This window comes from Macaca nemestrina, chromosome 18 (assembly GCF_043159975.1).
Source record: "Macaca nemestrina isolate mMacNem1 chromosome 18, mMacNem.hap1, whole genome shotgun sequence".
NCBI lineage: Eukaryota > Metazoa > Chordata > Mammalia > Primates > Cercopithecidae > Macaca > Macaca nemestrina.
This window is the reverse complement of record NC_092142.1, coordinates 54,556,784-54,584,668: the sequence shown is the minus strand read 5'-3', so window position 1 is coordinate 54,584,668 and position 27,885 is coordinate 54,556,784. Positions and strand designations below refer to the sequence as shown.

At 34.4% G+C, this 27,885-nt stretch overlaps 1 protein-coding gene and 1 long non-coding RNA gene across 3 annotated transcripts in view; one reads left to right on the top strand and one right to left on the bottom strand.

Moving 5' to 3' along the window:
- The window catches only part of LOC105494080 (uncharacterized), a 73,435-nt gene that overhangs the window by 43,311 nt on the left and 2,239 nt on the right, over window positions 1-27,885 (top strand). For both annotated transcript variants that reach the window (XR_003020993.2, XR_011616476.1), the window contains one exon: window positions 11,455-11,576. This is a non-coding gene — a long non-coding RNA (uncharacterized lncRNA). The remainder of the gene's footprint in view (window positions 1-11,454; window positions 11,577-27,885) is intronic.
- The window catches only part of LOC105494079 (lysophosphatidylcholine acyltransferase 2), an 81,166-nt gene continuing 70,423 nt past the window's right edge, over window positions 17,143-27,885 (bottom strand). The window contains exons 13-14 of the mRNA XM_011762184.3: window positions 24,569-24,704; window positions 17,143-20,894 (exon numbers count right to left, since the gene is read on the bottom strand). Of these exons, the coding sequence (XP_011760486.1) occupies window positions 20,710-20,894; window positions 24,569-24,704 (321 nt within the window). The 3' untranslated portion in view covers window positions 17,143-20,709. The remainder of the gene's footprint in view (window positions 20,895-24,568; window positions 24,705-27,885) is intronic.

Genomic DNA, 27,885 nt, shown 5'->3' with positions numbered 1-27,885 from the left:
ATGATATAATTCTATGTATAGAAAATCCCATAGCCTTGGCCCAAAAGTTCCTTCAGCTGATAAGCAACTTCAGCAAAGTTTCAGGATACAAAATTAACATACAAAAACTTCCTACACACCAACAGCAGCCAAACTGAGAGCCAAATCAGAAACACAATCCCATTCGCAATTACAACAAAATGCATAAAATACCTATGAATACAGTTAACCGGAGAAGTGAAAGATCTCTACGATGAAAATTACAGAACACTGCTCAAAGAAATCAGAGATGACACAAACAAATGGAAAAACATTTAATGCTCATGGATCAAAATAATCAATATCATTAAAATGGCCACACTGCCCAAAGCAATATACAAATTTAATATTATTCCTATCAAACTTCAATGACATTCTTCACAGAATAAGATAAAGCTATTCTAAAATTCTTATGAAACCAAAAAAAGAGCATGAATAGCCAAGGCAATCATAAATAAAAAGGACAAAACTGGAGGCACATTACCTGACTTCAAAGTATGCTGCAAGACTACAGTAATGAAAACAACATGGCACTGGTACAAAAATAGACACATAGACCAATGGAACAGAGTAGGAAGTCCAGAACTAAAGCCACACACCTACAACCATCTGATCTTTGACAAAGCTGACAAAAACAAGCAACAGGGAAAGGACTCCCTGTTCAATAAATGATGCTGGGATAACTGGCTAGCCATATGTAGAAGATTGGAACTGGACCCCTTCCTTACACCATCTACAAAAAACAATGCAAGGTGGATTAAAGACTTAAATGTAAAACCCAAAACTATAAAAACCCTGTAAGATAAGAAGTTAGGTGATACCGTCTGGACATAGGAACCGGCAAAGATTTCATGACGAAAATACCTAAAGCAATCACAAAAAAGCAAAAATTGACAAATGGGATACAATTAAACTTAAGAGCTTCTGCACAGCAAAGGAAACTATTAACAGAGCAAATAGACAACCTACAGAATAGGAGAAAATATTTGCAAACTATGCATCTGACAAAGGTCTAATATCGAGCATCTATAAGGAACTTACACAAATTTGCAAGAAGAAAAACAAGCAACTCCATTAAAAAGTGAGCGAAGGAAATGAGCAGACACTTCTCAAAAGAAGACATACATGCAGCCAACAAGCATATGAAAAAAAGTTCAACATCACTGATCATTAGAGAAATGCAAATCAAAATCACAATGAGATACCATCTCACACCAGTCAGAATGACTATTATTAAAAAGTCAAAAACTAACAGAAACTGGCAAGGTTGCAGAGAAAAATGAACACATGCACACTGTTGATAGGAGTGTAAATTAGTTCAGCCATTGTAGAAAGCAGTGTAGCAATTCCTCAAAGATCTAAAAACAGTGCTACCATTCAACCCAGCAATCCCATTACTATGTATATACCCAAAGGAATATAAATCATACCATAAAGACATGCACGTGTATGTTCATTGCAGCACTATTCACAATAGCAAAGATTATTAAAGGTAGATGGGATAATGAAAATGTGGTACACATACAACATGGAATACTACGCAGCCATAGAAAAGAATGAGATCATGTCCTTTGCACGAAAATTAATGGAGCTGAAAGCCATCATCCTGAGCAAATTAACGCAGGAACAGAAAACCAAATACTGCATGTTCTCACGTGTAAGTGGGAGCTAAATGATGAGAACACGTGGACACAAAGAGGGGAACAACAGACCTGGGGCCTGCTTCAGGGTGGAGGGCAGAAGGAGGAAAGGATCAGAAAAAATAACTATTGGCCACTAGATTTAGTACCTGAGTGACGGAGTAATCTGTACAACAAACCCCAGTGACACGAGTTTACCTATATAATAAACCTACACATGTACCCCTGAATCTAAAACAAAAGTTAAAAGAAAACACTTGTACATGAATGTTCAAAACAGATTCTCTGAATACTCTTATTCATAATAGGAAAAACTCAAAACAATTCAAATATCTATCATTAGGAAAACAGATAAACAAACTGAGATATATTCGTACAATATAATCCTACTCTGCAATAGTATTCATCAACATAGGTGAATCTCATAGATAATGCAAAGGAAGCTGGACACCAAAGGGTGCATATTTTATGTACTTAAAGCATGTACTGTATAATTTCATTTATATGAATTTCTAGAACAGGCAAAGCTAATTTGTAATGATAGAAATTAAAACAGTAGTTGTCTCTGTGGTGATGAGGATTATTGGCTGCAAATCGACTTTATGGAACTTTTTGAAATAAGAGTGTGGTTTACATGAGTGTTTCCAGATAGATTTTTGCATTCCATTGTTTACATATTTTGATTAAAATAGCTACAAAAATAACAAAAATGCATGAACAAACTTTTCTCAGTCAGAAGTTTTATAATATTCCCTCTTCTTTGTGTATTTCCATTTCACAAGTTTTTGCTTTAAAATCTTTTATTTATCACCCTATCACGATATTCTTAGTTTTTGTGTAAATTAAGGCCATAAGCATTAAAATGTCTTCTGTATTGAATGTGTTGAATGGAATGTATTATATATTTTACTACTATCAAATATAAAAGCAAACTTTCATTGGAAGTGCATCTTTTTATGAGATGAGCAGGATTTCTTTCTAATTAGTTCATGCATCTGTTCATGAACATTGCTTATTGCTAAAAGGTCATGGTTTATCATTAGTACTATTCCTATTTTCATTTTTATAGATAAAAGCCCTGAAAAAAATCATTGAAATATATAAAAGATGGGAATGGAAGAGTGTGTTATAAAAAATTTATTTGAATTACATTTATTTGCCAAAAATCATATAGTGATCAATTATCACAGATTATTTGTAATTATTCATCAGTTCATGAGTTGAGTAGTCCTCCTCCAATTTTGTTGAAAACAATGAAAACCACCTGATTTACAAAAGTATTTGTTACCCAATTATTTTGCCGATTATATTTTCCCACCTGTCACTATTTCAAATTGTTCCTTTGTTTCATGCTCAGGAAATTCTGACACCCCTGGATTAAAATATGACCTTAAGAGTCAGAATAGATGAGAAATATACCTTTTTCTCTGTAAAATATAGGAAATGTAAATGTAAAAGGAGTCTCCTTTGAAGCAAAGCAGATTAATTTTAAGAGGTCATTCTCCTTCTTATCTCTCCACCCCAACAAACTACATTGCTGTGAGTTTCATGAATAAACATTGCTTGTTCCTGAATATTTTGTTTCATCTGAAGAATGTGTTTCATAGTGTTGGCTTATGATTTTTAAAAAATATTTCTCAATATGTGGTAGTGCCCATTTTTAGATACTTAAAATTGTTTTTCTCTTAATTCATTTTTCTAGAAGTTTTTAAAGCTGATCTTTTTATTTTGAGATAACTATAGATTCACAAGCAGTTGTAAGAAATAACACAGAGAGATCCTGTGCATCCTTTATCCAGTTTCTCCGGTGGTAACATCTTGCAAAACTACAGTACAATATTACCACCAGATGACATTGATATAGTCAAGATACAGCACATTTCCATCACCAGGAGGGAGGAGTCCTCATTTTGTTTGTTATAGCCACTGCCACTTCCAACCCACTCCCATCCACACTACCCACCTTAGTCTCTGGAAACCACTAATTGGTTCTCCATTTCTGTAATTTTGTCATTTCAATAATGTTACGTAAGTGGAATCATGTAACATGTAAGTTTGGGGGATTGGCTGTTTTCACTTGGCATACTTTAAGGGGGTCTGTATGGGTACCAAGGAGTGGAGCTTTGATGATTAAATTTATGTGTCAACTTGGCTAGGTCGAGGTATTCAAATGTTTGGTCAAATACCAGTGTGATGCAGCTGTAAGGACATTTTTTAGAGAAGATTAACATTTAAATCAGTAGACTTTGAGTAAAGCAGATTACCCTTGACAATGTGGGTAAGCCTCATTCAGTCCCTTGAAGGCCTTAAGAGAAAAGAGACTGAGGTCCCCAAAGAACAGGGAATTCTGCTTCCAGGTTGTCTTTGGACTCCAACTGCAACATTAACTGTCCACTGGGTCTCCTTGCCAGCCAACATTGCAGATCTTGGACTTGCCAGCCTCCACAATTATGTGAGACCATTTCTTAAAATCTCTCTCTGTCTCTCTTTTCATGTATCTATCTATCCATCTTCCTATTGATCCACTTATCTACTGGCTTTAATTCATTTTATATATTATATATATGTATGTATGTGTATATATATACACACACAGAGAGAGATACATATACATATATATTTTTGTATCTTTCCCACATGTTATTTTGATGTGTTTTGGGGGGTTTTGGTAAATATCTGCCATGGAATTCTAACTTGGCTAAATTTTAGTTAGAGTGTTTCTTGGTGCTTCAGTATGTGGCCAAATTTCATGTATGCTTGGGAACATATAGTCTCTAATTGTTGAGTGCAAAATTATATGTATTCTATGTATGTTCATTAGCTCCAATTTATTAATTAACTTGTTCTAATATTTTATAATCTTACTAATTACTCTCTGCTTTATCTATCAATTACTGACAGAAATGTATTAAAATCTTTCTCTGTGATTATGGATTCTTCATTTTCCTGGTTAATTGTCACTTTTTCTTTGCATATATTTGATGTTAGATCATTAGATGCCTGTAGGTTTAGAATTATTGTATCTTCCTAGTGAATTATACCTTTTATCATCATATAATGACTTCTCTTTATCCTTCCTAATGTCTTTGAAGTTTACTTATTTTAATATAAACTTATATTTTGCATGGTATATCTTTTTCTTCTTTGATATTCAGCTTCTTTTTCTTTTTTTTAATATTTATTTTAGTTTCAGAGTACATCTATAGATAAATTGCGTGTCACAGGGCTTTGGTCCATATACCATTTCATAACCCAGGTAATAAGCATAGTATCCAAAAGGCAGTTTTTAAAAATTCTTACCTTCCTACCACCCTCCACGCCCAAGTAGGCCCCAGTATCTATTGTTCCTTTCTTTGTGCCCATGTGTACTCAGTGTTTAGCTCCCACTTATAAGTGGGAACATGTAGTATTTGGTTTTCTGCTCCTGCATTTGTTCGCTTAGGATAATGACCTCCAGCTCCATCCATTATGCTGGAAAGGATGTTATTTTGCTCCTTCTTATGGCTGCATAGTATTCCGTGGTGTATATATACCACATTTTCTTTATCCAGTCTACTGGATAATCAATTTAGGTTGATTCCTTGTCTTTGCTACTGTGAATAGTGCTTCAGTGAACATACATGTGCATGTGTGTTTATGGCAGAGCAATTTATATTCCTTTGGGTACATACCCAATAATGAAATTGCTAGGTCAAATGGTAGTTCTGTTTTAAATTCTTTGAGAAATCACTAAATTGCTTTCCATAGTGGCTGAACTAATTTATGTTTCCACTAGCAGTGTATACGCATTCTCTTTTCTCTGCAGCCTTGCCAACATCTGTTATTTTTTGACTTTATTAATAGCCATTCTGACTGGTATCAGATGGTATCTCACCATGTTTTTTATTTGTATTTCTCTAATGATTTGTGATGTTGAGCATTTTTTCATATGCTTGTTGGCTGTGTGTATGTCTCTTTTTTTTTGAAAAGTGTCTATTCATGTTCTTTGCCCATTTTTAATAAAGTTTTTTGACTTTTTCTTGTAAATTTAAGATTCTTACAGATTCTGGATATTAGACCTTTGTCAGATGCATAGTTTGAAAATATTTTCTCCCACTCTGTGGGTTGTCTGTTTATTGATAGTTTCTTTTGCTGGGCAGAAGCTCTTTAACTAGGTCCCATTTGTCAATTTTTGTTTTTGTTTAAATTGCGTTTGGTATCTTTCTCACAAAATTTTTACGAGGGCCTATATCTAGAATAGTATTTTTCTAGGTTTTCTTTAAGGGTTTTTTATAGTTTTAGGTTTTACATGTAAGCCATTAATCCATCTTGAGTTAATTTTGTAAATGGTGTAAAGAAGGGGGCCTATTTTAGTCTTCTGGATATGGCTAGCCAGTTATTTCATCAGCCATTTATTGAATAGGGAATCCTTTCCCCATTGCTTGTTTTTGTTGACTTTGTCGAAAATGAGGTGGTTGTGGTGTATGGCTTTATTTCTGGGCTCTCTACTCTGTTTCATTGGTCTATGGGTCTGTTTTTGTACCAGTACCATGCTGTTTTGGTTACTGTAGCCTTGTAGTATAGTTTGAAATTGGGTAATGTGTTGCCTCCAGCTTTGTTCTTTTGGCTTAGGATTGCTTTGGTTACTTGGGCTCTTTTTTTCTGGTTCTATAAAAATTGTAGAACAGTTTATTTTATAATTCTGTGAAGAATGTCATTGGTAGTTTAATAAGAATAGGACTGAATCTGCAAATTGCTTTGGGCAGTATGGCCATTTTAACAACATTGATTCTTCCTATTTATGAGCATGGAATATTTTTCCATTTGTTTGTGTCTATTTGTTGTGTCATCTCTGATTTCTCTGAGTAGGGTTTTGTAGTTCTCATAGAGAGATTTCACCTCCTTGGCTAGCTATATTCCTAAGCATTGTTTCTTTTTTGTGGCTATTGTGAATGGGGTTGTGTTCTTGATTTGACACTAGCTTCAACATTATTGGTGTATAGAAATGCTAGGGTTTTTTGCACATTAATTTTGTATCCAGAAACTTGGCCGAAGTTGTTTATCAGATCTGGGAGCTTTAGGGTAGAGACAATCAGGTTTCCTAGGTTTAAAATAATAGTGTCTACAAACACAGATAGTTTGACTTCCTCTCTTCCTATCTGCATGCCTTTTATTTCTTTCTATTGCCTGATTGCTCTGGCTAAGACTTCCAGTACTATGTTGAATAGGAATGGTGAGAGTAGGAATCCTTGTCTTGTTTCAGTTCTTAAGGGGAATGCTTCAGCTTCTGCCCATTCCGTATGATGTTGGCTGTAAATAGTTCTTATTATTTTGAGGTATGTTTCTTTAATGCCTGATTTACTGAGGATTTTTAAATAAAGAAATGCTGAATATTATCAAAAACTTTTTCTGCATCTGTTGAGATAATCATGTGCTTTTGTTTTTATTTCTGTTCACATGGTGGATCACATTTATTGATTTGCCTTTGTCGAACCAAACTTGCATCCCAGGGATAAAGCCTACTTGACTGTGGTGGAATAGCTCTTTGATGTACTGCTATATTCAGTTTGCTGGTGTTTTGTTCAGGATTTTTGCATCTTTGTTCATCAGACTTATTGCCTGAAGATTTCTTTTTTTCCAGATTTTTGTATCAGGATGATGCTGGCCTCATAGAATGCATTAGGGAGGAGTGCCTCCTAATTCTTTTTTTTTTTTTTTTTTTTTTTTAATAGTTTCAGTAGGAATGGTACCAGCTCTTCTTTATATGTCTGGTAGAGTTTGGCTATGAATCTGTTTTCACCTCAGTTTTTCTGGTTGGTAGACTTTTTATTACTGATTCAATTTTGGAACTCATTATTGGTCTGTTCAGGATTTCAATTTCTTCTTGATTCAGTCTTGAGAGGTGTGTTTCCAGGAATGTATCCATTTCTTATAGGTTCTCTATATGTGTGTGCATAGAGGTGTTTGTAATCATCTCTGGTGTTTTGTTGTTGTTGTTGTTTTTTGCATTTCTAGGAGTAAGTGGTAATGTCCCCTATGTCATTTCTGATTGTGTTCATTTGGATCTTTTTTCTTTATTAGTCTAGCTAGCAGTCTAGCTATCTTATTTATTCTTTCAAATAACCAATTCTGGTTTCATCAATCTTTTGAATTTTTTTTTGTGTGTCTCAATTTCATTCAGTTCAGCTTTGATTTTGGTTATTTCATGTCTTCTGCTAGCTTTGGGGTTGGCTTTCACTTGTTTTCCTAGTTCTTCAAGATGTGATATGAGGTTGTTAATGTGAGAAATTTCTAACTTTTTAATGTGGGTATTCAGTGCTATAAAGTTTCCTCTTAACCCTGCTTTAGCCATGTCCCAGATATTCTGGTATGCTGTATCTTTGTTTTCATTAGTTTCAAATAATTTCTTGAGTTCTGATTTAATTTCATTGTTTACTGAGAAGTCATCCAGGAGCCGGTTGTTTAATTTCCATGTAATTATACGGTTTTAAGCAATCCTCTTGGTATTCATATCTATTTTTATTGTACTGTGATCTGAGAGTGTGGTTGGTATGATTTTTTTTTTCTTTGGATGTGCTGAGGATTGTTTTAGCCTGATTGTGTGGTTGATTTTAGAAGATGTGCTATGTGGTGATGATAAAAATATATATTGTGTTGTTTTGGGGTGGAGAGTTCTTTGGAGGTCTATCAGATCCATTTGGCCCAATGTTGAGTTCAGGTCCTGAATATCTTTGTTAGTTTTCTGCCTCAATGATCACTGTTATGGGGTGTTGAAGTCTCCTATTATTATTGTATGGTTTATCTAAGTCTCTTTTTAGGTCTCTAAGAACCAGTTTTATGAATCCGGATGCTCCTATTTTGGGTGCCCATATATTTAGGATAGTTGAGTCTTCTTGTTAAGTTGAACCCTTTACCACTATGTAATGCCCTTTTTTGTCTTTTTTTTGACCATTGTTGGTTTAAAGTCTGTTTTGTCTGAAATTAGAATAGCAACCCCTATTTTTTTTTCCAGTTTGCTTGGTAGGATTTTCTCTATCCCTTTACTTTGAGCCTATTGGTGTCAATGCATGTGAGATGGGTCTCCTGAAAACAGTATACAGTTGAGTCTTGCTTTTATCCAACTTGCCACTCTGTGCCTTTTAATTGGGGCATTTGGCCCATTTACATTCAAGGTTAATATTGATATGAGAAGATTTGATCTTGTCATTATGTTGCCAGCTAGTTATTATGCAGACTTGACTGTGTAGTTGTTTTATAGTGTCAACAGTCTATGTACTTAAGTGTGTTTCTGTGGTGGCTGGTAATGGTCTTTTGTTTCCATATTTAGGATTCCTCATGTAAGGACTTCTTGTAAGGTGTGTCTAGTGGCAACAAATTCTGTTAGCATTCACTTGTCTGAAAAGGATCTTATGTCTCCTTTGCTTACAAAGTTTAGATTGCTGAATGTAAAATTCTTGGTTGGAGTTTCTTTTCTTTAAGAACGCTGAATATAGGCCCACAATCTCTTTTGGCTTATAGGGTTTCTTCTGATATTAAACTTTTCTTATATCTGTTACAAACTGCATAGCACTGGATTAACTTTAGCTATCTTGATAATTTAGTTTACATATTTAATCCATTTATATCAGTTTGCTTATTGGTTAATTTGGATTTATTTCAGTCATATTGTTTTTGTGATATTTACCTTGCTTCTTCCATGTTCTTGTCTCTTTTATGCACTAGTGGTTGCTTGATTTTTAATGAAATTAAAATTTTAAATTAAAATTCCCACAATAGTTTCCACATTTCACCAGCTGTTTCTGTTCTTTTCATGGTTCCCTTAAAATCTTAACACAGATAATTAATAAAATCTAAAGAAATCCAAATCTCAATCCTACTCCTGACTAAGGCTTTAAACCTGATCATAGTCCTCTCCTCTTTTATATGTTATGATTGTGTAGTATTTTAGTTCCACTTTGTTACTGATATTTATTCACTGTCTACTGTCTTCTCCTCTTCCTCCTCCTATTTCTTTTTCTTTACAGTCAATTTTTTAAAAAGATTTATCTACCACTTATTTTATTTATCATTCTTCCTTGAATTTTGGTCTTTACATCAAGGTTCATTTTCTTTATTTTTGAAGTATATACTTAAGATGCTTCTTGAATAAATTTTTTTTGTTACAAACTGTTTTTGTTTGTCTGAAAATAGCTTTATTTTACTCTCAATACTTAAAAATTAGCTTAGTAGGATATACAATTCTAGGTCGACAGTTATTTTCTCTCAGCATTTTAAAGATACTATTCCACTGTCTTTTGGCTTTTGTGGTTGCTGCTGACAAATCTAGCAGTGCTACTGACAAGTTTGTTCCTTGGTAAGTAATATATTTACTTCTGGCTGCTTTAAAAATCTTCTTTTAGTTTCTGCAGTCCACTATGTTGAATTGAGGTACAGATTTCGTTTTATACATTTCCCTGGGGCTTATTACAGTTCTGAATCCAAGGGATTCACATTTGTTGACTCCAGAATAGTATTATCTATTAGTTCTTCAAACAATGCTTTTTTTCCCTCATTCTTACTACTCTCTTCTCAAATTCCAATGAAATCTGTGCCAATTATTCTTATTCTTGTATTTTTTTTTTTACCTTCTTTTCCTCATTTTTCTCTCTTTGCCTCTGTATGCTGCATTCTGGACAGTTTCTTCAAATCTATTATCAGTTTCCTAATTCTTTTGTAAAGCTGTGTCAGTATTTACAGTTTAACTAATCTATTTAGTGTAATATATAGTTTTATTTTCTAGATGCTCTATTTCTAGAAGCCTTTTTCAAATAGATCTGGTCTTTTTTATGGTACCATGTTCACTTCTCATAGTTTCATCATTTTATTAAACAGCGTTTAAAATCTTGCTTTAATTTTTATATTCAACAATTCTATAATCCAAAGATTCTGAGATTTTTCCCGATGTTTGTTTGTGCTGACTCTTGCCTTATCTCCTTGCATATTTCATAATTTTAGAACTTTGGTTTGGCTGGGCTTTACTTGGCAATCCATCACATGTTAGGTTGAAGATGTATCCTTCCAAAGATTTACATTTCTATCTAGTTGGTATCCCAGGGAATTCTTAATTTTCAGCATTGGGGATTCATAGACCATATCAGTAAATTTCAAACTTTGAAAACATGTGAGGTCAGCTCTATATTTTAAAATGCTTGGGATGGAGGCAGTGAGGAAACTCTGCTTCCACCTATGATGGGATAGCTAGTACTTGGTTAGCCCTCTTGCTATAAAGTATTATTAAAATGAACAAAATATATGAAAACTATTTTCAGACTTCCGACAAGAGGCAATGCAGGACTATGATTCCCAAGAGAAGGAAAACAAATGAGGTGATATAATGACCACTCTGTTTTATTCTGTCTAGAAAATTTTCTGGACTGTTTTGTAGAGTGCAAGAGCCCAAACAGAATACAGAAGTGTCACTTAGCTAAGGAGACAGAGATTAGAGCCTGAGGAGGCTAAGTTGGTTGGAAAGTGTGGAGTATGGTACTGAGAAAAAGGAAGTTGGTTATAGATAGAGCTACAGAAATCTCTATAAGAAACCCCTTAAGTCTTTGGTTAACTATTGTTACAAACTGAATTGTGTCTTCATCCTCCTCACCTAAATTCATGTGTTGAAACCCTAGCCCTCAACGTGCCTGTCTGTGGAGACAGGGCCTTTAGAAAGGTAAGTTAAGGTTAAATGAGATCATAAGATTTGTGCTCTAATGCAATAGGAATGGTGTCTTTATAAGAGAAACAGATACCAGAGCGCGCGCTCTCTCTCTCTCTCTCTCTCCAGACATGTATAGAGAGAAGAGATCATGTGAGGACACATGAGTAGGCAGCTGTCTATAAACCAGAAATCTTACCAGAAACCATCCTTAATAGCATCTTGATCTTGGACTTCTAACCACTAGAACAGTAAGAAAATAAATTTCTGGTTTGTTAAGCCTCCCAGTCTGTGTTATTTTGTTATGGCAGCCTAAGTAGACTAATATAGCTACTAAGCCACACATGCTCAGCGAAAGACTCCATGAGGCCAGATAAAGAATATCTATTGAAGAAACAAAAAAGTACTGAGGTAAGAATATCTACAAAGGAAGTTGTATATTGAATAACTACTGGAGCTCACATAAGGTTGGAACATAGAGCATAGAGCCAGAGCATAGAGACTTTGTTGAATATCCAGGAGATTCAAAAGAGACCCTCAGAAAGGCTACACCTTAGGCACAAGGCTAATCTAATCCTAGAGTAAAGAATACTATGGCTCCTTTATTGTAAAACCTTAAAATAAGCCTAGAAAGAGCCAGGCTGATCTGCAAGTAAATTAACTACCTGGCAGAACAAAACTATACACCCGATTTAAGGATGACAGCCAAATCTAGACACTTAATAAAGTGGGATCCATAATGTCCAGGATATAACACAAAATTATCAGACATGTGAAGAAAAAGGAAATATGACCTATTACTAGGAGGAAAATCAGCTGATAGAAATAGAAACAGGAATAACAAAGACAGAATAGGAAATAAAAATTTTAAAACTACATATAAATATATTCTAGAAATTTAGGAAATCTATGAACACAATGAGAGAATAGGAATTCTCATTAGCCAAATAGAAGCTAAGAAAAAAACTAAATAAAAATTCAATAAGCAAAAAAATGTGGTATCTGAAATGAAACATTTATACTGCAGTAGATACAATTGGTGAACTTGAAGAGCAACAAAAAATATGAAAACCAAAGCATACAGAAAAAGGAAGATGAAAAAAATTAACATAGACTCAGTGACCTATGGGGTAGTTCAAATGGTCTAACATATATGTAATTAGAGTAGAGAAATGAGAAAGATTAGGGGCAGAAAAATTATTTGAAAAAAAAAATAGCTGAAAATTTTCCAAATTTCATGAAAACTCTAAACTTACAGATCCAAGCAATTCAATAAACCCCAAAAGCATAAAGAATATCACACCAAGGCAAATCATAATACAATTTTTCAAAACTAGTAATAAAGAAAAAAACGTTAAAAGTAGCCTGATGATAAATTACATACAACAGAACTAGGAAGATAATTACTGTTAATTTATCATCAGAGACAATAAAAAGAAAAAGACAATGAAATCTGTAATGTACTAGAAGGAAAAAAAATCAGCCTAGAATTCTGTATCCATCAAAAATATTCTACAAAAATGAAGCCAAAATAAAGACATATTTAGACAAAATAAAGTTGAGAGAGCTTATCGACAGAAGATTTGTGCTACAAGAACTGTTCAAGGAAGGTCCTCATGCTTAAGGAAAATGATGAAAAGTGGAACTACATAAAGAAATGAAGGGTGCCAGAAATAGTAAATATGTAGATAAATACAAAATACCTTTCTTTATCAAAGCCTTACTTTCTCTCAAGGGTAATTATTTATAACAAAAATAATTAAAGTGTCTTGTGGGGTTTAAAACACACAAATAACATATGACAATAGCAGAAATAATAAGGTAGAGTAAAATGAAAGTATATTGTTGTAAGGTTCACATGCTATAGGTGAAAAAGTATACTATTATTTGAAAGTAGACTATATTACATTAAAGATACAGTTTAGATGTGAAAGATATTGTAAGCCTTGGAGCGACCATTAAAAATAGGTAATTATATCTAATAAGTCAAAAGAAAATATAAAGTGATAAAATGTCAAAAAAATGATTAATTCAAAAGAAGTCAGAAAAAGAAGAGAGAGTATCCTAGAACAGATGGAACAAACAAAACAAAAAGCAAGATAGTAGACTCTGTATGGTAGTAAACCTAACTGTATCAATAATTACATTAAATGTAGGTGGAGTAAATGCTCCAATTAAAAGACAGAAAGTGTCAGATAGAAAAAAAAATCAAGGCCTGAATGAGTCATAAAATGTTCATTTAAGAGATGTTTAAAAATATTTATTTAAAAAATAAGGACACAAGTTAATAGTAAAAGGACGAAAAAATATAAACCATGCAAACACTAATGATAAGAAAGTTGGCATAGTTGGAGTAGCTATGGTAACATTAGCAGCATTATTAGAATTAAAGAGGAATATTTCATAATGATAAAAGGGTCAATTCATCAAGACAATGAAAATCATAAGTGATTATGAATCTAAGGGCAGGACGTCAGACAAACTGACTGCTGATAAAACCATGGTTGCAGTTGACAATTTCAATATCCCCTTTTCAATAATTATAGAACAAGTAGGCAAAAAGTGACGCTATAGAGGGTTTATATAGCATTATCAACTAACCGAACCTAATTTATATTTATTGAACATTACACTCAACAAATGCAGAATACATATTCCTTTCAAATGCACATGGGACATTCAACAAGACATACACAGACTGGGCCATAAAATGAGTTTTGAAACATTTTTTAATTGAAATTTTTTGAAAAATCAGAGATTCTTTCCCCCTGCTCCAACCAAGCACCCAGCCCAAGACGGAAAACTTTCCTCATTGTCTTTTTTGTCAGAAGATGGATTTTTCCAGTTCTTTCTTTTACTGAGCCTCTAACCCTTCATCTGTTTTTTCTGCTATGAGGTCTGAGTTTAACATTCCCACCTTATACAAAAAGCTTGTCTTTTGTCTTCCATAGCCAAAAAATACTAAGTCCCTTTGTTACTGAGATTGACAAATGTCTACAGGACAACTGTAACTTTTAGGCTTTTACACAGTTCTGGTTTTCAGCTGCTTTCCACTTTTGGCCATTGAGGAGTTCCCTCAGTATTTTGCATGTTCATCTTGTGCATTTCAAAATACGTTTGTGATATTGTGTTCAGTATTCTAGGGGTTTTGTGCCCAGCAGGTTCTCAGGTTATCTAGTTTCCATGTTACTGGAAGTTAAAGCCTGTCAAACAATTGTTTGGTTATTTTAAGGGTTCAGATTACTTTGGCTGAATCAAACATCCCTTTATTTAGAGTCAGGCAGACTTGGGTTTGAAATGTAGCCCTGGTATTCACCAGTTATGTAACTCTGAGCAAGTGATGAAACTTCTCTGAGCCTTAATTTACATATGAGTTTTAGAGATCATAAGTCTGGGTTTTCAAGTTTGTTGTAAGGATTGTCTCTAATCTTACACAATACAAGGCAGAATAAGCAAAAAAAAATTAATGTTATCATTATTCATTCATTCATCAAAGATCGAGTGTTTACTATGTGTCAGGCATACCTTCTGTGTGCTAGGAATAACAGACAATAAATGTATAAACAAGTAAATAATTTCATGTAAGTTCAAGTGTAATAACAAAACAGGTAGTGGGATTGAGAATGTCTGTAGAAACATAATGGGCATTTCTAATTAGTGATTGGAGTTCCTACTGGATGATGTGACATTTGATTTAAAATCTGAACCAAGATGAAAACGTTCTGAAATTAGAGTGTGGTGATGGTTGTACAACTCTGTGAATATAGTAAAAACATTAAAATGTATACCTTAAATGGATAAATTGTATGTCTCTGAATTATATCTCAATGAAGCTGTTTGTTCAAAAGACTAAATGAAGAAGAGAAAGCCAGATAAAAATCCTGGGGAAGAACACTGTAGCTAAGAGAACAGCAGCACAAAACTCTGAGGCTAGAATAGGGCATTAGCCAGTTTGAAGAAAAGATTTGCTGGTAGGAGTTTAATGAGGGAGGAGATTGGAGACAGTTGAGATTTAGACTGTGGGTACGAGCCAGACTCAACACCCTATTTAAGGGTGACAGGGCTTTGTAGGCCATGTTGAATATTTTGATTTTTTTTCCAAAATGCAATGGGCCTTTGAAAAAAATTAAACTGGAGAAGTGATGTCTGGTTTATGCTTTGAAATAATCACTGTGCTTTCCATAAGGCAAGAGAATTAACAGGATAGAAAAAGCACAAACAGGAAGAAAAGCAAAGGAGATAATTCCACGGTAACTAGAATGAAGTCCTAGGTATCCCACTTTTGACTTAGTCCTCAGTTCCCTCAAACTCTACTTTTTTGATTATATTCTTATTTTGAGAACAGAGGTGTGACCAAAAGGGCCATCACAGCAGAAGGACTGATAAGAAGTAGAGAATTCATGCTCCACCACTACCCACAAAGGAAAAAAATTATTGTAGTATCCTGAAGTTCAAATTGTCTCTGATTTCCAGTACCTGGACTACTCAGAAGGTTTTGACATTTTTGGCTGACTGAAAATAGGCCATTCTAAACCGTCTCTGTCTTCCATTTAAAAACTAAGTCAACATTTGATATATATCATTCATCAGTAAGAAAATATATGGCAGAAGCTAAATCTATAAATTCTATAAATCAGGCAGCTGTATTGTTTTATATAAATGATTAAAAGTATGGCCTTTACAATCAGACAAAATTTGATTTAAGCTTTGTCATTTAATGAGTGACTTAGAAATAGTTTTAAATTTTGTTAAATAAAATAAGGGACAAACAAAACTATGAGTCATTGAGGTTCAAATGAGTTGAACTGTAAATAAGATGCCTGTACATCACTTAGCACAATGACTAATACATAGTAGGCCAATAGGTAATCCAAATAGGTAGCAATTATAATTATTATTGCTTATTGTAATAATTGTTGTTTGTTACTTTTACAAAGGAAAAAATATTTTGAAAAGATGAAATCTACTCACTTTTAAAAGACACGAACCTGTTAACTTCACATAAAATTACCTTCAGGCTAAGTTATGGTTAAAATTACCATACTCGATGTAATCTATAATAATATCAAAATTTTCCTGTAATAAAAGTAGTTTCAAACCAATTTTAATAATTATAAAATCTTCAGCAGATTTTTCAGTAAGTTTTAGCAAACTATTTCTAATTATGAACTACTATGGAATATTGAGTTGGAGTTTTTAATAGATCCCAAATGAAAGTCAAACTCATATGGAGAGGTGAGGCCAGCTGGGCTTCTGGGTCGGGTGGGGACTTGGAAACTTTTCCGTTTAGCTAGAGGATTGTAAATGCACCAATCAGCACTCTGTGTCTAGCTAGAGGATTGTAAATGCACCAATCAGCATTCTGTAAAAATGGACCAATCAGCACTCTGTAAGATGGACCAATCAGCAGGACCTGGGTGGGGCCAAATAAGGGAATAAAAGTTGGCCACCTGGGCAAATAGTGGCAACCGGCTCGGGTCACCTTCCACACTGTAGAAGCTCTATTCTTTTGCTCTTCACAAGAAATCTTGCTGCTGCTCACTCTTTGGGTTCGCACCAACTTTAAGAGCTGTAACACTCACTGTGAGGTCTGCAGCTTCATTCTTGAAGTCAGCGAGACCAGGAACCCACAAGGAGGAACCACCACCTCGGGACACATCACGTTTAAGAGCTGTAACACTCACCATGAACTCCGCGGCTTCATTCTTGAAGTCAGCAAGACCAAGAACCCACCAGAAGAAATAAATTCTAGACACAATATGTTTAATATTAGAAGAATGATTACACATAGTTTGTTACAGATTTCCAAAAAACAGTAGGTACACTTTTTAAAATTTACATTTGCAGAGAATTTTAATGACATTGAAAAATGTTATGCTATAAGTGAAAAAGTAGAATATAAAACAGCATATACACATTGTTATTTTGAAAATGTAAGAAACTTTGAAAAAAGATGGAGTAAAATATGTGTAAAACTGGTAATAGTTGATTTAAAGTGGTAGAAGTAAACATAATTTTTTCTGTTTATATTTTTCTCTACCTTTTTAATTTTGCTAATGTGCATAGGTTCCTTCAAAATAAGAAAATGATAAAGTTAATACGTTATAAAAAATAGGGAGCTGGCTGAAGTGCAATGGAGACAATTTGTTAGAACATGTTGGTTGTTACACAGACACTTGAGAGGTTTGTTGGGAGAGAACGATTACCTAGGAACAAGAGTTACAGTAAATGAGGTAAAAAGGGCAAAAGTTCTTCAGATTACTATCCTATTTACCAAAGTTTGTGATACGTATTTTGAATATATATGAAGAGTTTCACCTCTATCAAGCCATAGCACTTATTTATCACTCTGATATAACAATTTAACAAAAACTTGAGGCATTCATTCAAATGCGCAGAAAAGGAAACAAATATAAAAAGTCTGCTTTCCCAGGAATGGTCTTGTACCAGTATCTTTCTATCCATGTTAGCATTTTCTATATAAGAAACAAATACCCAAAGACTTTTGTAGTAGAGAGTCCATCTGTTCCAATATAGTCAATGCCCTTCTATTTGAGCATCAATTAATAGCCTTCAATGAACCACCTTGCATTCGGTAATAGTTTGAAGGTGAGAGTTCTGATTCTGGGAATCAGATAGCTTTACTGCTGTGCCTCATGCAGAGAGTAGAACAGATGTCTTCTAAAAGGGAGGCAGTCTCCTTCAAATATCCATAAGAGCTAGCATTACCATCACACTCAGCCTTATAAGGCTCTAAAAGCAGTGGCAGAGGAGGACTAAACACACATAATGCGAGCAACTTGGTCTATAAGCAGTCAGTATGTCATTATCCTTCAACAGAACTGTTTCAATTGAATTTTTATGGTTTAGAGGTTTTAGGATAAAATATTTCTCACTTCAAAGAGTATTTTTTTATATTATTATATGAAACCATGGTGCATTTAACTGATTTAATAAAATGTAATTCTTACTTTAAATCTTAAGAGGAGAAAAGCCTCTGTGAAAGAAATCTTTGTTATTAGCAAGGCATATAAGCAGAGTCCTGGTCTGCAATAATATTGATGATCATGACATGTGTTACTATATAAAATTCAACCAGTTAAAATTCAATGTCTTTAAGAATATTGCTACTTTTGGCAAAATTTGAGTTTTTCATTAGAGTAAAACTATTTCTGACATTTCATAAAGCTTAATGCAAACAAAGATGATTAATCATATTCATAAATATGTAAACATGATACTAAAAAGGTGTATTACATTCAAGACAAAATGGCAGAACCAGAATTTTTTTAATTGCTAAGAATTTTATGTAGCAAGTTTGTTTATTCAGTAACATAATCACAAAATAGAAATATCACATTCACAGAAATGGAAATAAAGAGCATAAAATATTATTCTAAAACAGAAAAGCAGTGGGATCACTTTCAAGAGCGTCATAGAAAACCTTTAATTTACAGTGCTATGCTTTCATGATTAATAGGATTAATGTGTGGTTTTTCTTTGATAAAAGTCATGATTTTTTAGTATTACATACATTCATTGCATATGACAGACACTATGATAAAGACGTACTGTTCTAATTACTTAAACAATTGTTTTGGCTCATTGAACACCTTGTTTAAATAGCTTTAAGACATATAAGAGGCAAATAATTACATATACCTAAGGATAAAATTTTCAGGTATTTAATTATCCAAACACACATTTACCCATTAAATTAGAACACTAACTGCTTCATATGTAAAACTAGTTTGAAATCATGACTCTTGATTAAACACATACTTCAACATCTCTCATGAGACTTCCCAACTTCAAAAATGACTTTAAAAAATTAGCTTGGAGGTGAATCACCAATACATTCAGAAACACAGCCAAAACAAGGAGTTTTATTTCAAAGACTGAGTTCAGAAAATAAGCCAACTATTTTTGTACATTATATTAATAAATTGGTTCTTTGTTGAAAATATCAAACGTGAATGATATTAGCAATATGCATGTATGAGACCCATTAAAAACGGCAATTCAGAAAAATTATTGCTTAACCTAAAGGAAAAATGTTGCTGTTGGATTCCTGCCTGGGTCTTAAATTGTGGTCTTGCATTAATAAAGTAGGTTTTTTTATTCCCTAGCTTTGGGTGATACTTTGAAACCTTTTGTGTTTTCTGTGAAGATACTTCACACAAGTTCTAAAATTTGAGAGTCTACTTAACAAAATAAAATTCCCACTTGGAAGATAATATATTAATTCTAATATTATATAAATAGAACAAATCTGATTCATTTATAGGGCAAGTGCTACATTCTGAACTATCTAACTCAAATTAAATTCAACTCTGTGGCAAACAATTCATTTTCTCATTAGCCAATCAACGTTACCTTCAATAAGGCAATTCCCATTTACCCTCTGGCCATAGCAGTTGTCTTAAAACCAAGTTCTAAACCTGTAGTTCATGTAAAAGGATATGATTTCCTTAGCAAGTAGTTAAGAAAATCTACAACAGGCCGGGCACGGTGGCTCATGCCTGTGATCCCAGCACTTTGGGAGGCTGAGATGGGTGGATCACCTGAGGTCAGGAGTTCGAAACCAGCCTGGCCAACATGGCAAAACCACATCTCTACTAAAAATATAAAAATTAGTGGGTGTGGTGGTGGGCACATGTAATCCCAGCTACTCAGGAGTCTGAGGCATGAGAATCACTTGAACCCGGGAGGTGGAGGTTGCAGTGAGCCAAGATCGCACCACTGCACTCCAGCCTAAGTGACAGAGTAAGACTCCACCTCAAAAAACAAAAGAGAAAAAAACTACAATAGAGATGTATGTTAAAGAGAATATAAGTTCTTAAGAAGTTGCATCTAATTAATGAAGCTCTCCCTTCCCATATTCAGTGATCCAAGACACTGAAATTTAAATGGAAAATGAATCTTTAAAGTTATAGATGTAAAATTCTCAGATTCTTCATTCTTATTTCCCAAATGGAAAAGGATTAGAAATAATAGAATATTATTGATTTTTAGAGGAAAGTAGATTAAAAAGTGTTTATATTTTTAAAACTTTATATAAGGTTGCTCAATCCTCACCAATAGTAAGACCATTGCATTCATTTGTATATGCAAATTAAACTGGAAAATCCATAAAAACATATGTATCACCAGTAAATGAATCAGTAAACTACGATATAATATAAAAGAAAAAGAAATATTGCTTGATTTTTTCCAATAAAAGTAAGGTTAATAAAAACATTTTTAGTAAGAAAATCTATCATTTTTATTTAAAAAATCTTTCAATTTTAAACATCATTACCAACACATTAAAAGTATTATCAATAAGTGCCTTTACAATTTCAAGCAAAAGCTACTGTGTTTTCCTTATTGGAAATACTGCTTTCAGTCATCTTTTTTGTCTGAGGCACTCTCTTCATGCTTTTCAGGGCTGACTTTATTACTGGCAATGGAGGGGGTTGTCTGGACTTCTTTTGGTAATGAAAACACATGGCACGTCTGGAGGTCTAGGTATGTTGTAAATATCTTAGCATATTCTGGATGCCTTAAGGCAAAACTTTTAAATTCCTCTAGAAGAGAAAGAAAAAAATCCAATAAGTTGGGGTGAATCTTCTTTTGACATGATGCAGATTAATAAATGACTCTAATAATGCAATTATTACAAAATTCTACTACTCAACACATGAATATTGCTGATGAAAATAAAAGTTGTACAACCACTTTGGGAGATAGTTTTTCCATTATTTAGTCAAGTTGAAGATATACATACTCTTTGACCCATTAATTCTACTCTGAGGTATATATCCTAGAGAAATTTGTGCATATTGTACTCTGAGAGACATGCATGAGAATGTTCACAGCAACATTATTTATAATAGATAAAAAATAAAAACAACTTGGATGTCCATCAACAGTAGAAATGCATAAATAAATTGTGTCATACTCATAGAACATAAGGCTATAAGGCAATGAAAATGAATGAACAGCTAGTAGTCACAATGTGGATTAATCTTAAAGTCATAATGTTTAATGAAAAAAGCAAGATATAAAGTAACACATAATTGTATCAGTCTATTTATATAAAGTTCAAAAACTTAGACAAAACTAAAATTTAATATTTAAAGAGACATACTTTAGGGGTGAACTGTTAAAGTAAAATAAAGCAAGGCAGAGATTCCTTTTTAAGTCAGGATAACAACCCTCTTCTTTAAGAGAGAGGTAGAGGTGTGGTTGGGAAAGGGCACACAGAGGTTTCTGGAGTTGTGGAAAAGCTCTATTTCTTGACTTGAATGGTAGTTACACAGGTGTTCACTTTATAAAACTTCATTGTGCGTTATATGTTTTATTTAGTTTTCTGTATTTTTGTTATTTCTAGCAATTTAAAAAATGTTTAAAAAATTCTATTACCCACCACTTTCTATAACTGGTTTTTAGAATTATTTGAGCCCTTAACTCTGGTACAGAAAAACACAGTCTTAAAAAGCTGAGCCTTGATTTATAATCAATAATGGATAGGAAAGTGTACAATATATAATAATCATACCACAAGACCTCCAAGTAGAGGAGTTCTTTTTATCTCAAGTGTTTTAGAAGCTGGGATAGGGCTATAAAAGGCTTAGTTAATTATCAGGATTTGAACCTCAATCCTCCAGTAACCTGGAGTTTCTGAAATATTATTCTGTCTTCTATTTTTAAATCTTTCTACTCTCTACTTTTGGGTGGATAAAACTTTATTGAGCTTATTACAGCAAAGACAGCATGGTCTTTGGATTAGTTGCCATTTGGCTCTATAATAAAATAATTTTAACTTTAATGTTTAAATTTAAATAAATTTAATGTCCTATTTCTATCCATTTACTTTTTTAAAATCCTCTGATAAGCAAGGGTCTGCGTCATGACACATTAGACTACCTTACTCTTGAATATAAAAATAGGTTTTAGTCTGCAGTGACCTGTGATCATGCCATTGCACTCCAGCCTGGGCAACAGAGTGAGACCCTATCTCAAAAAAAACAAATATACAAACAGGTCTTAGTGATGAGGAAGTCACCAGATTGAACCCAAATCATTATTTGCAATTGCAATGTTGTTTTGCATTAATAAACCAGTTTTTATTTCTAAATCAGGCAAACTACTAATTGTTCTTTATTAACTTCCAAAATAAAGTTTCTAGTTTCTAGGGATACATTATAGAAAAAAATAAAAATAAAGTTTTATCTACATAAGTCTGTTTCAATGACAGAGACACATAGAAGACTTAAGTGACTTCGAAGATAAGTGAGCATGACAGTTGATTTACTGAAACCAAGAACTTTAATTTCAAGACTATGGCCAAAAGATCAAGATCTTCTGTTGGGATGTCAGTGGCATTAAAGAGTAACTAATTTCTAGAAGTCCTGTGATTGACTCTACGTGGAATTTGAGCATTAACAGAAAACTGAAAATAAAGTAATTTAAGGCAGCAGTCCCCAGCCATTTTGGCATCAGGGACTGGTTTCATGGAAGACAATTTTTCCATGGATGGTAAAGGGGATGGAGGAGATGGTTTCAGAATGAAACTGTTCAACCTCAGATCATCAGGGACTGGATTCTTAAAAGGAGCATGCAACCTAGATCCCTCGCATGCGCAGTTCACAATAGGGTTCATGCACTCCGACGAGAATCTAACGCCTCCACTGATCAGACAGGAGGCAGAGTTCAGGCAGTAATGCTCACTTGCCTGCCACTCACCTCCTGCTGTGCAACTCTGTTCCTAACGGCCACAGATCAGTACCGGTCCATGGCCCAAGGGTTGGGAACCCCTGATTTAAAGGATCACATTTAAACAATTTAAATGGTCACATTCATGACAGATATCAATATCTACTTTTTAAACAAAATTATACTTAAATACTTCAAACATGCTTGAAAAAAATAGCAGATTTGCCTATTTGCAGAATAAGGGGAGATATTCTGTATTCTGCAAAGAAAAAGGTTGAACTCCAAAAAACAAAGCAGATTTCCCTGCAAAAGTACTTAAATCAACAGGTTATAATGGTTTTCTACAAATCATTTTTAGTATTAGCTTCCATTGAAGTAGTTATTCCAATAGTTTTTCAAAATTTAGTAGTTTAGAGTAATAGTCTTACTTATGAAAAGAAAATAGCCAGGGAAGAATTAGTACAAATGAGTTTATGACTCATAAGTTTCATTTCAGTATTTATACTTCCCATTTTATGCTATTTTTTCAAATGAACTCAATAGATTAAGTGCTCTAGGCATTTAATTATCTAAATGACAGTAATTAAAAGTAAGAGAAGTATGTGATCTACTTTTCCCATCCCATGAAAGTTAACAAGCTGAAATTCTTGAACACCATAAGGAAAGAGTAATTAAAGAGGAGTCTCCCTCCAGCCTCAGGGGAAAGACTGGGGAAGATAAGCCAGCTTGACATCCATGACCACATCAAACCCAAGATGGGGAAACAATTATCTTGGCCTCTCCATTGAGGTGTGTTTCTCAACAACTACACTGTGAATATAGAGAAACTTCAGCCCAGTGCAACTTGTTTTGATGGGTGGACTTGAGTCATCAAGAGAAAAGACAGTTACTGATGGATAGACCTGCCACTTTGCCACAAGGTCTTTCTCCCTGATAGACCCTAACTCACAGGCGCTGCTAGCAAGATGGCATGAGACAAGGAATGTGAAAAGTTACATAGGTCACTAATAGTAAACATCAATAAATGGTTTAGCTACTATTATTGTTGGTGCCTCAGTCCATGTTCCTTTACTATAGTTGCAACCTATTTGGTTTACTTGTTCAGTTTTGCCTGGCCACACTGACACACTTTACAGTGAGAGCACTAAAGTATAGAGTCAATAGTGCAGGCTCCAAAGCCAAACTGTTTTGGTTTTCGAATTGTGGTTCTGATGTTCTTTAGCTAAATTATCTTAGATAAGTTACTTAAATTCTTTGCATCTTAGTAAAATAAGAATAATTAAGAATACCGATTAGATAGGCTTGCTATAAAGGTTAAATGGGTTAATATATATAAAATGTTTAGAAGAGTGCCTAGCATATAAGTCCTCATAATTAGCTATTACTATTATGCCATTACTACTATTATTACTGTGGTCATCATTATTACTATTATGTCTATTATCAATGTAATTAGTTAAGACAAACAGCACTCTTGATCATCAGTCCATAGTCTGGATGCCCTCCTTGTAAACTAAGTCAGGAGGCCAAATTGCCTACTCACCATAGGAAATTGAGTCCCCTTGGGCTATTTCCTTGAAGAGACCAGAAACATCAAGGTCAGGCACTCCAAGGGAAGCCTGTAGAATGGTAGAGAACTCTTCCTCTGTTATGTAGCCATCCTCATCAACATCAAAGAGCTGAAGAAAATAAAATGTAAGAATTAGTTCCCTCAGGGTCATAGTGGTAGGGAATAATCTTAGAAAATAAAGTCTTTAATAATTCAAACATCTACTGTGGCAGGGGCTAGAAATATGTATATTAAGAAAGTATCATCTCTGCTACCCTCACAACACCTATAGCTTGACGGTTGAGAGAGACAGGATTAAAACAGGAGCTATACTGATGGTACATAACAGGGGAGCTCCATGGGGAACATAATGAATCCTACCCAGAGAGGTCCAAGAAGGCTTCACAGGAGTTGACATTTGAGTTGGGTCTTAGAACATTAAGAGAAGTTCCCAGAATATACAGGGAATGGCAAATGATTGCTTGGGGCTCCAGTCAGGAGATAGAGACAAACAGGAATCAGATCATGGTGTGTATATAATTCCTCACCAAATCCTGTAGGATTATAATGGGAGTGAAGGTAGTATGATCCCATGAGAACTGAGAAAACTTTGAGGCAGAGTATGGAGGATGAATTGGGAGCAAGAGGTTGATAAAACCAGAGGCAGGAAAACCAATTAAGAGTCTGGTTTTGAGATGTAGGAAGGATAGGAAGGGATAGAATTCATAAAAAGCAAAGACAAGACTTGCATATCAATAAGGGGTCTGTAGTGATGGAAAGGACAGAAGTAAAAATGATATCTTCTAGCTTAGGCAACTGGGTGAAAGCTGATTACATTAACCGAAGTGGGAAAACAGAACAAGTGCCAATGAGATCAAGAATTAGATCTAGATAGGTTAAATTTGAATCAGAGGTTCCAGGAGTAAATAAGAGATTCAGAATATCAGTTTAGGAAACTGAGGAGTCTTGAGATATGAATTTGGGTAAAAATGGAAACTATAGGCATGTTTCAGCTTATCTGTAGAGAATGCACAAAGTAAAGCAAGGCCTGGGAACAGCAACAGTTGAGGTATGAGTAGTGAAGAGGAACTGACAGAAAAGGCTTAGAAGCAGCAGCCAGACAAGAGAACCAGGAAATAAGAGCATGCATCTTAGAAGCTAAGGGGGTGTGTTCAGGAAAGAGAAAGAGATGCTAACAGTGGTAAGGGCTAACAGAGCAAAATGCCATAGGAAGGCCAAGCAAGAAGCAAAACCGTTTGTTGGATTTGATTATCAGAGGATCCTGATGACTTTAGTAAACAATTTCAGGGGACCGGAAGCCAGATTGTAATGGGAATCATGAGATGAATAGAAGTGAAAAGCAGAGGCAAGAAGTATGGACTCTTCATTTTAAGAAATTATGAAACAAAGGGAAAGAGATAATCGGGGTAGTACCCAAGCACAAAAGAGGTTATTTTAGGAAGGGAGAGACTGAATATGTTTTAGGAGGAGGGGGAAAGGCAGTAGAGTGGAGTAGACTGAAAGTCATGCAGCAAAATAAGGATAACTGATGGATAATTAATATTCCATATTCAAAATCCTCCCCTGGGTCTTAAGAATTTTTAATTATATGAGTACTTACTTTTTATAAGCACTGATCAAAAGTGTTCAAATCACTTTACATGTATTAACTCACTCAACCCTCACAATAGTCTTATGGTAGGTGCCACTGTCAGTCCTATCTTACAGATGGAAAAGCTGAGGCACAAGGAAGTTAGGTAACTTTTCCCAAGGTCACACCACTTGCAAGTAGTACAGGGGGCATCCAAATCCAGGCAGATAATATCTAGAGTTCCTGATGTTGAGATTTCTACTTCTGACCAAATACAAGATCAAAAACGGAGAAAAACAGGTATTAGATAAGGGGTGATAACTATGAAAAAAATAATAAGCAAATACTGAATCATGTTTTAATGGTCCCTAAAGGGTAGGAGAATAAAAAAAATGTAACTTGAAATTGAGATTTGTTGCCCCAGCAGACAAAGCTCTGGTCTCAATTCCATTTCTTACCACTCAGTCCCTAGTTAGGGGATACAATAGTTGAAAAGTGAAAAGTGAATTGGCATCTGTTTTCACAAACTGTAGACCTCAGGCTCTTCATGTGCCTTGGACTTCACACAGTAATTGCTGGGACTCAGTCATAGCTCCCTCCTCACAAGCTCTAAGCTTTCTTCAGAGGCCTTCCATTTCTAAACAGTTTGCACCAACTCATCTGAACAGTCTAAATTCTTGCCAGGTTTGGTGCTTTGGTGTCTCTCACTTCTGTGTAAGTTCCTTTTACATGGTCCATACTAGAGACTTTTATTTCTTCTATATGTGCCCTTTACCATAACTCCCCTCACTAAACTCTTCAATTTCCCTCACTTGCTCGTCACTACCCACTACAAAGTTCCTAGATCTAAGGTAAACCCCATGCATGATCCGGACTCTGGTAGAAAGTTTAACACCTCAGTTTCCTTTGAAATGGGGACTGATATCTCCCCATTGCACAGAATAATGTGGAATCTTAATGAAAACATTCTGTCTTTCCTGTCAAGCACATGGCCCAAGACCAGCTGGACCCTCCCTGAAATGTGTATTATGAACAGAGTTGAAGTTTGCTCATTTTAACTGCAGTGCCCAGGGAGGGTGTAAGGATATTCCTGCAGCCAGGACCTCTGAATCTGCCTGGCTGTGAGTTTTCCCTTGAGTCTACTCCCTGGCCTTACAAATAATTCCACTTTGGCGTCAGTCAGCCAGTCTACCTTACTGCTTGCAAATGAAGAATCCTGACTACTATTCTACCTCTAAGTGTCACTGTGAAGGTGAAATAAGATAAAAGATGGGAAATTAACTGTGAAGTGCTATCCAAATAAAAGTATGTAAAAGAATCCTATATATAAAAGGATACTACTAAATAAAAAGTATGCAAAAACACTTCCAAAACATAAAACACATTTGAAAAGGAGGGTTAAAAAATAACCAATGTAAAGCATAATACTTGCCTTACTGAAAAAAAAAAGGTAATTATAGTTTTAAGCCTTCTTTTCTTCCCTTCTCCTTCCCCAAACCAAGGTCTAAGCTAGATAAAAATCTCACAGCTTCTTTCAAAACGTAATTACTGTGATTAAAGGCCAAATTTTATATCAGGTCTTTCATTGGTAAACCAAAAATGACCATTTGCTCAACTAAACTTACAATTACACATACAATCCCCAAACAGAAACAGAAATATCTAGATCAGAATAAGTTAGCTGTGTGTAATTTTAGGTTTTATGATGAATAAGTCTGTA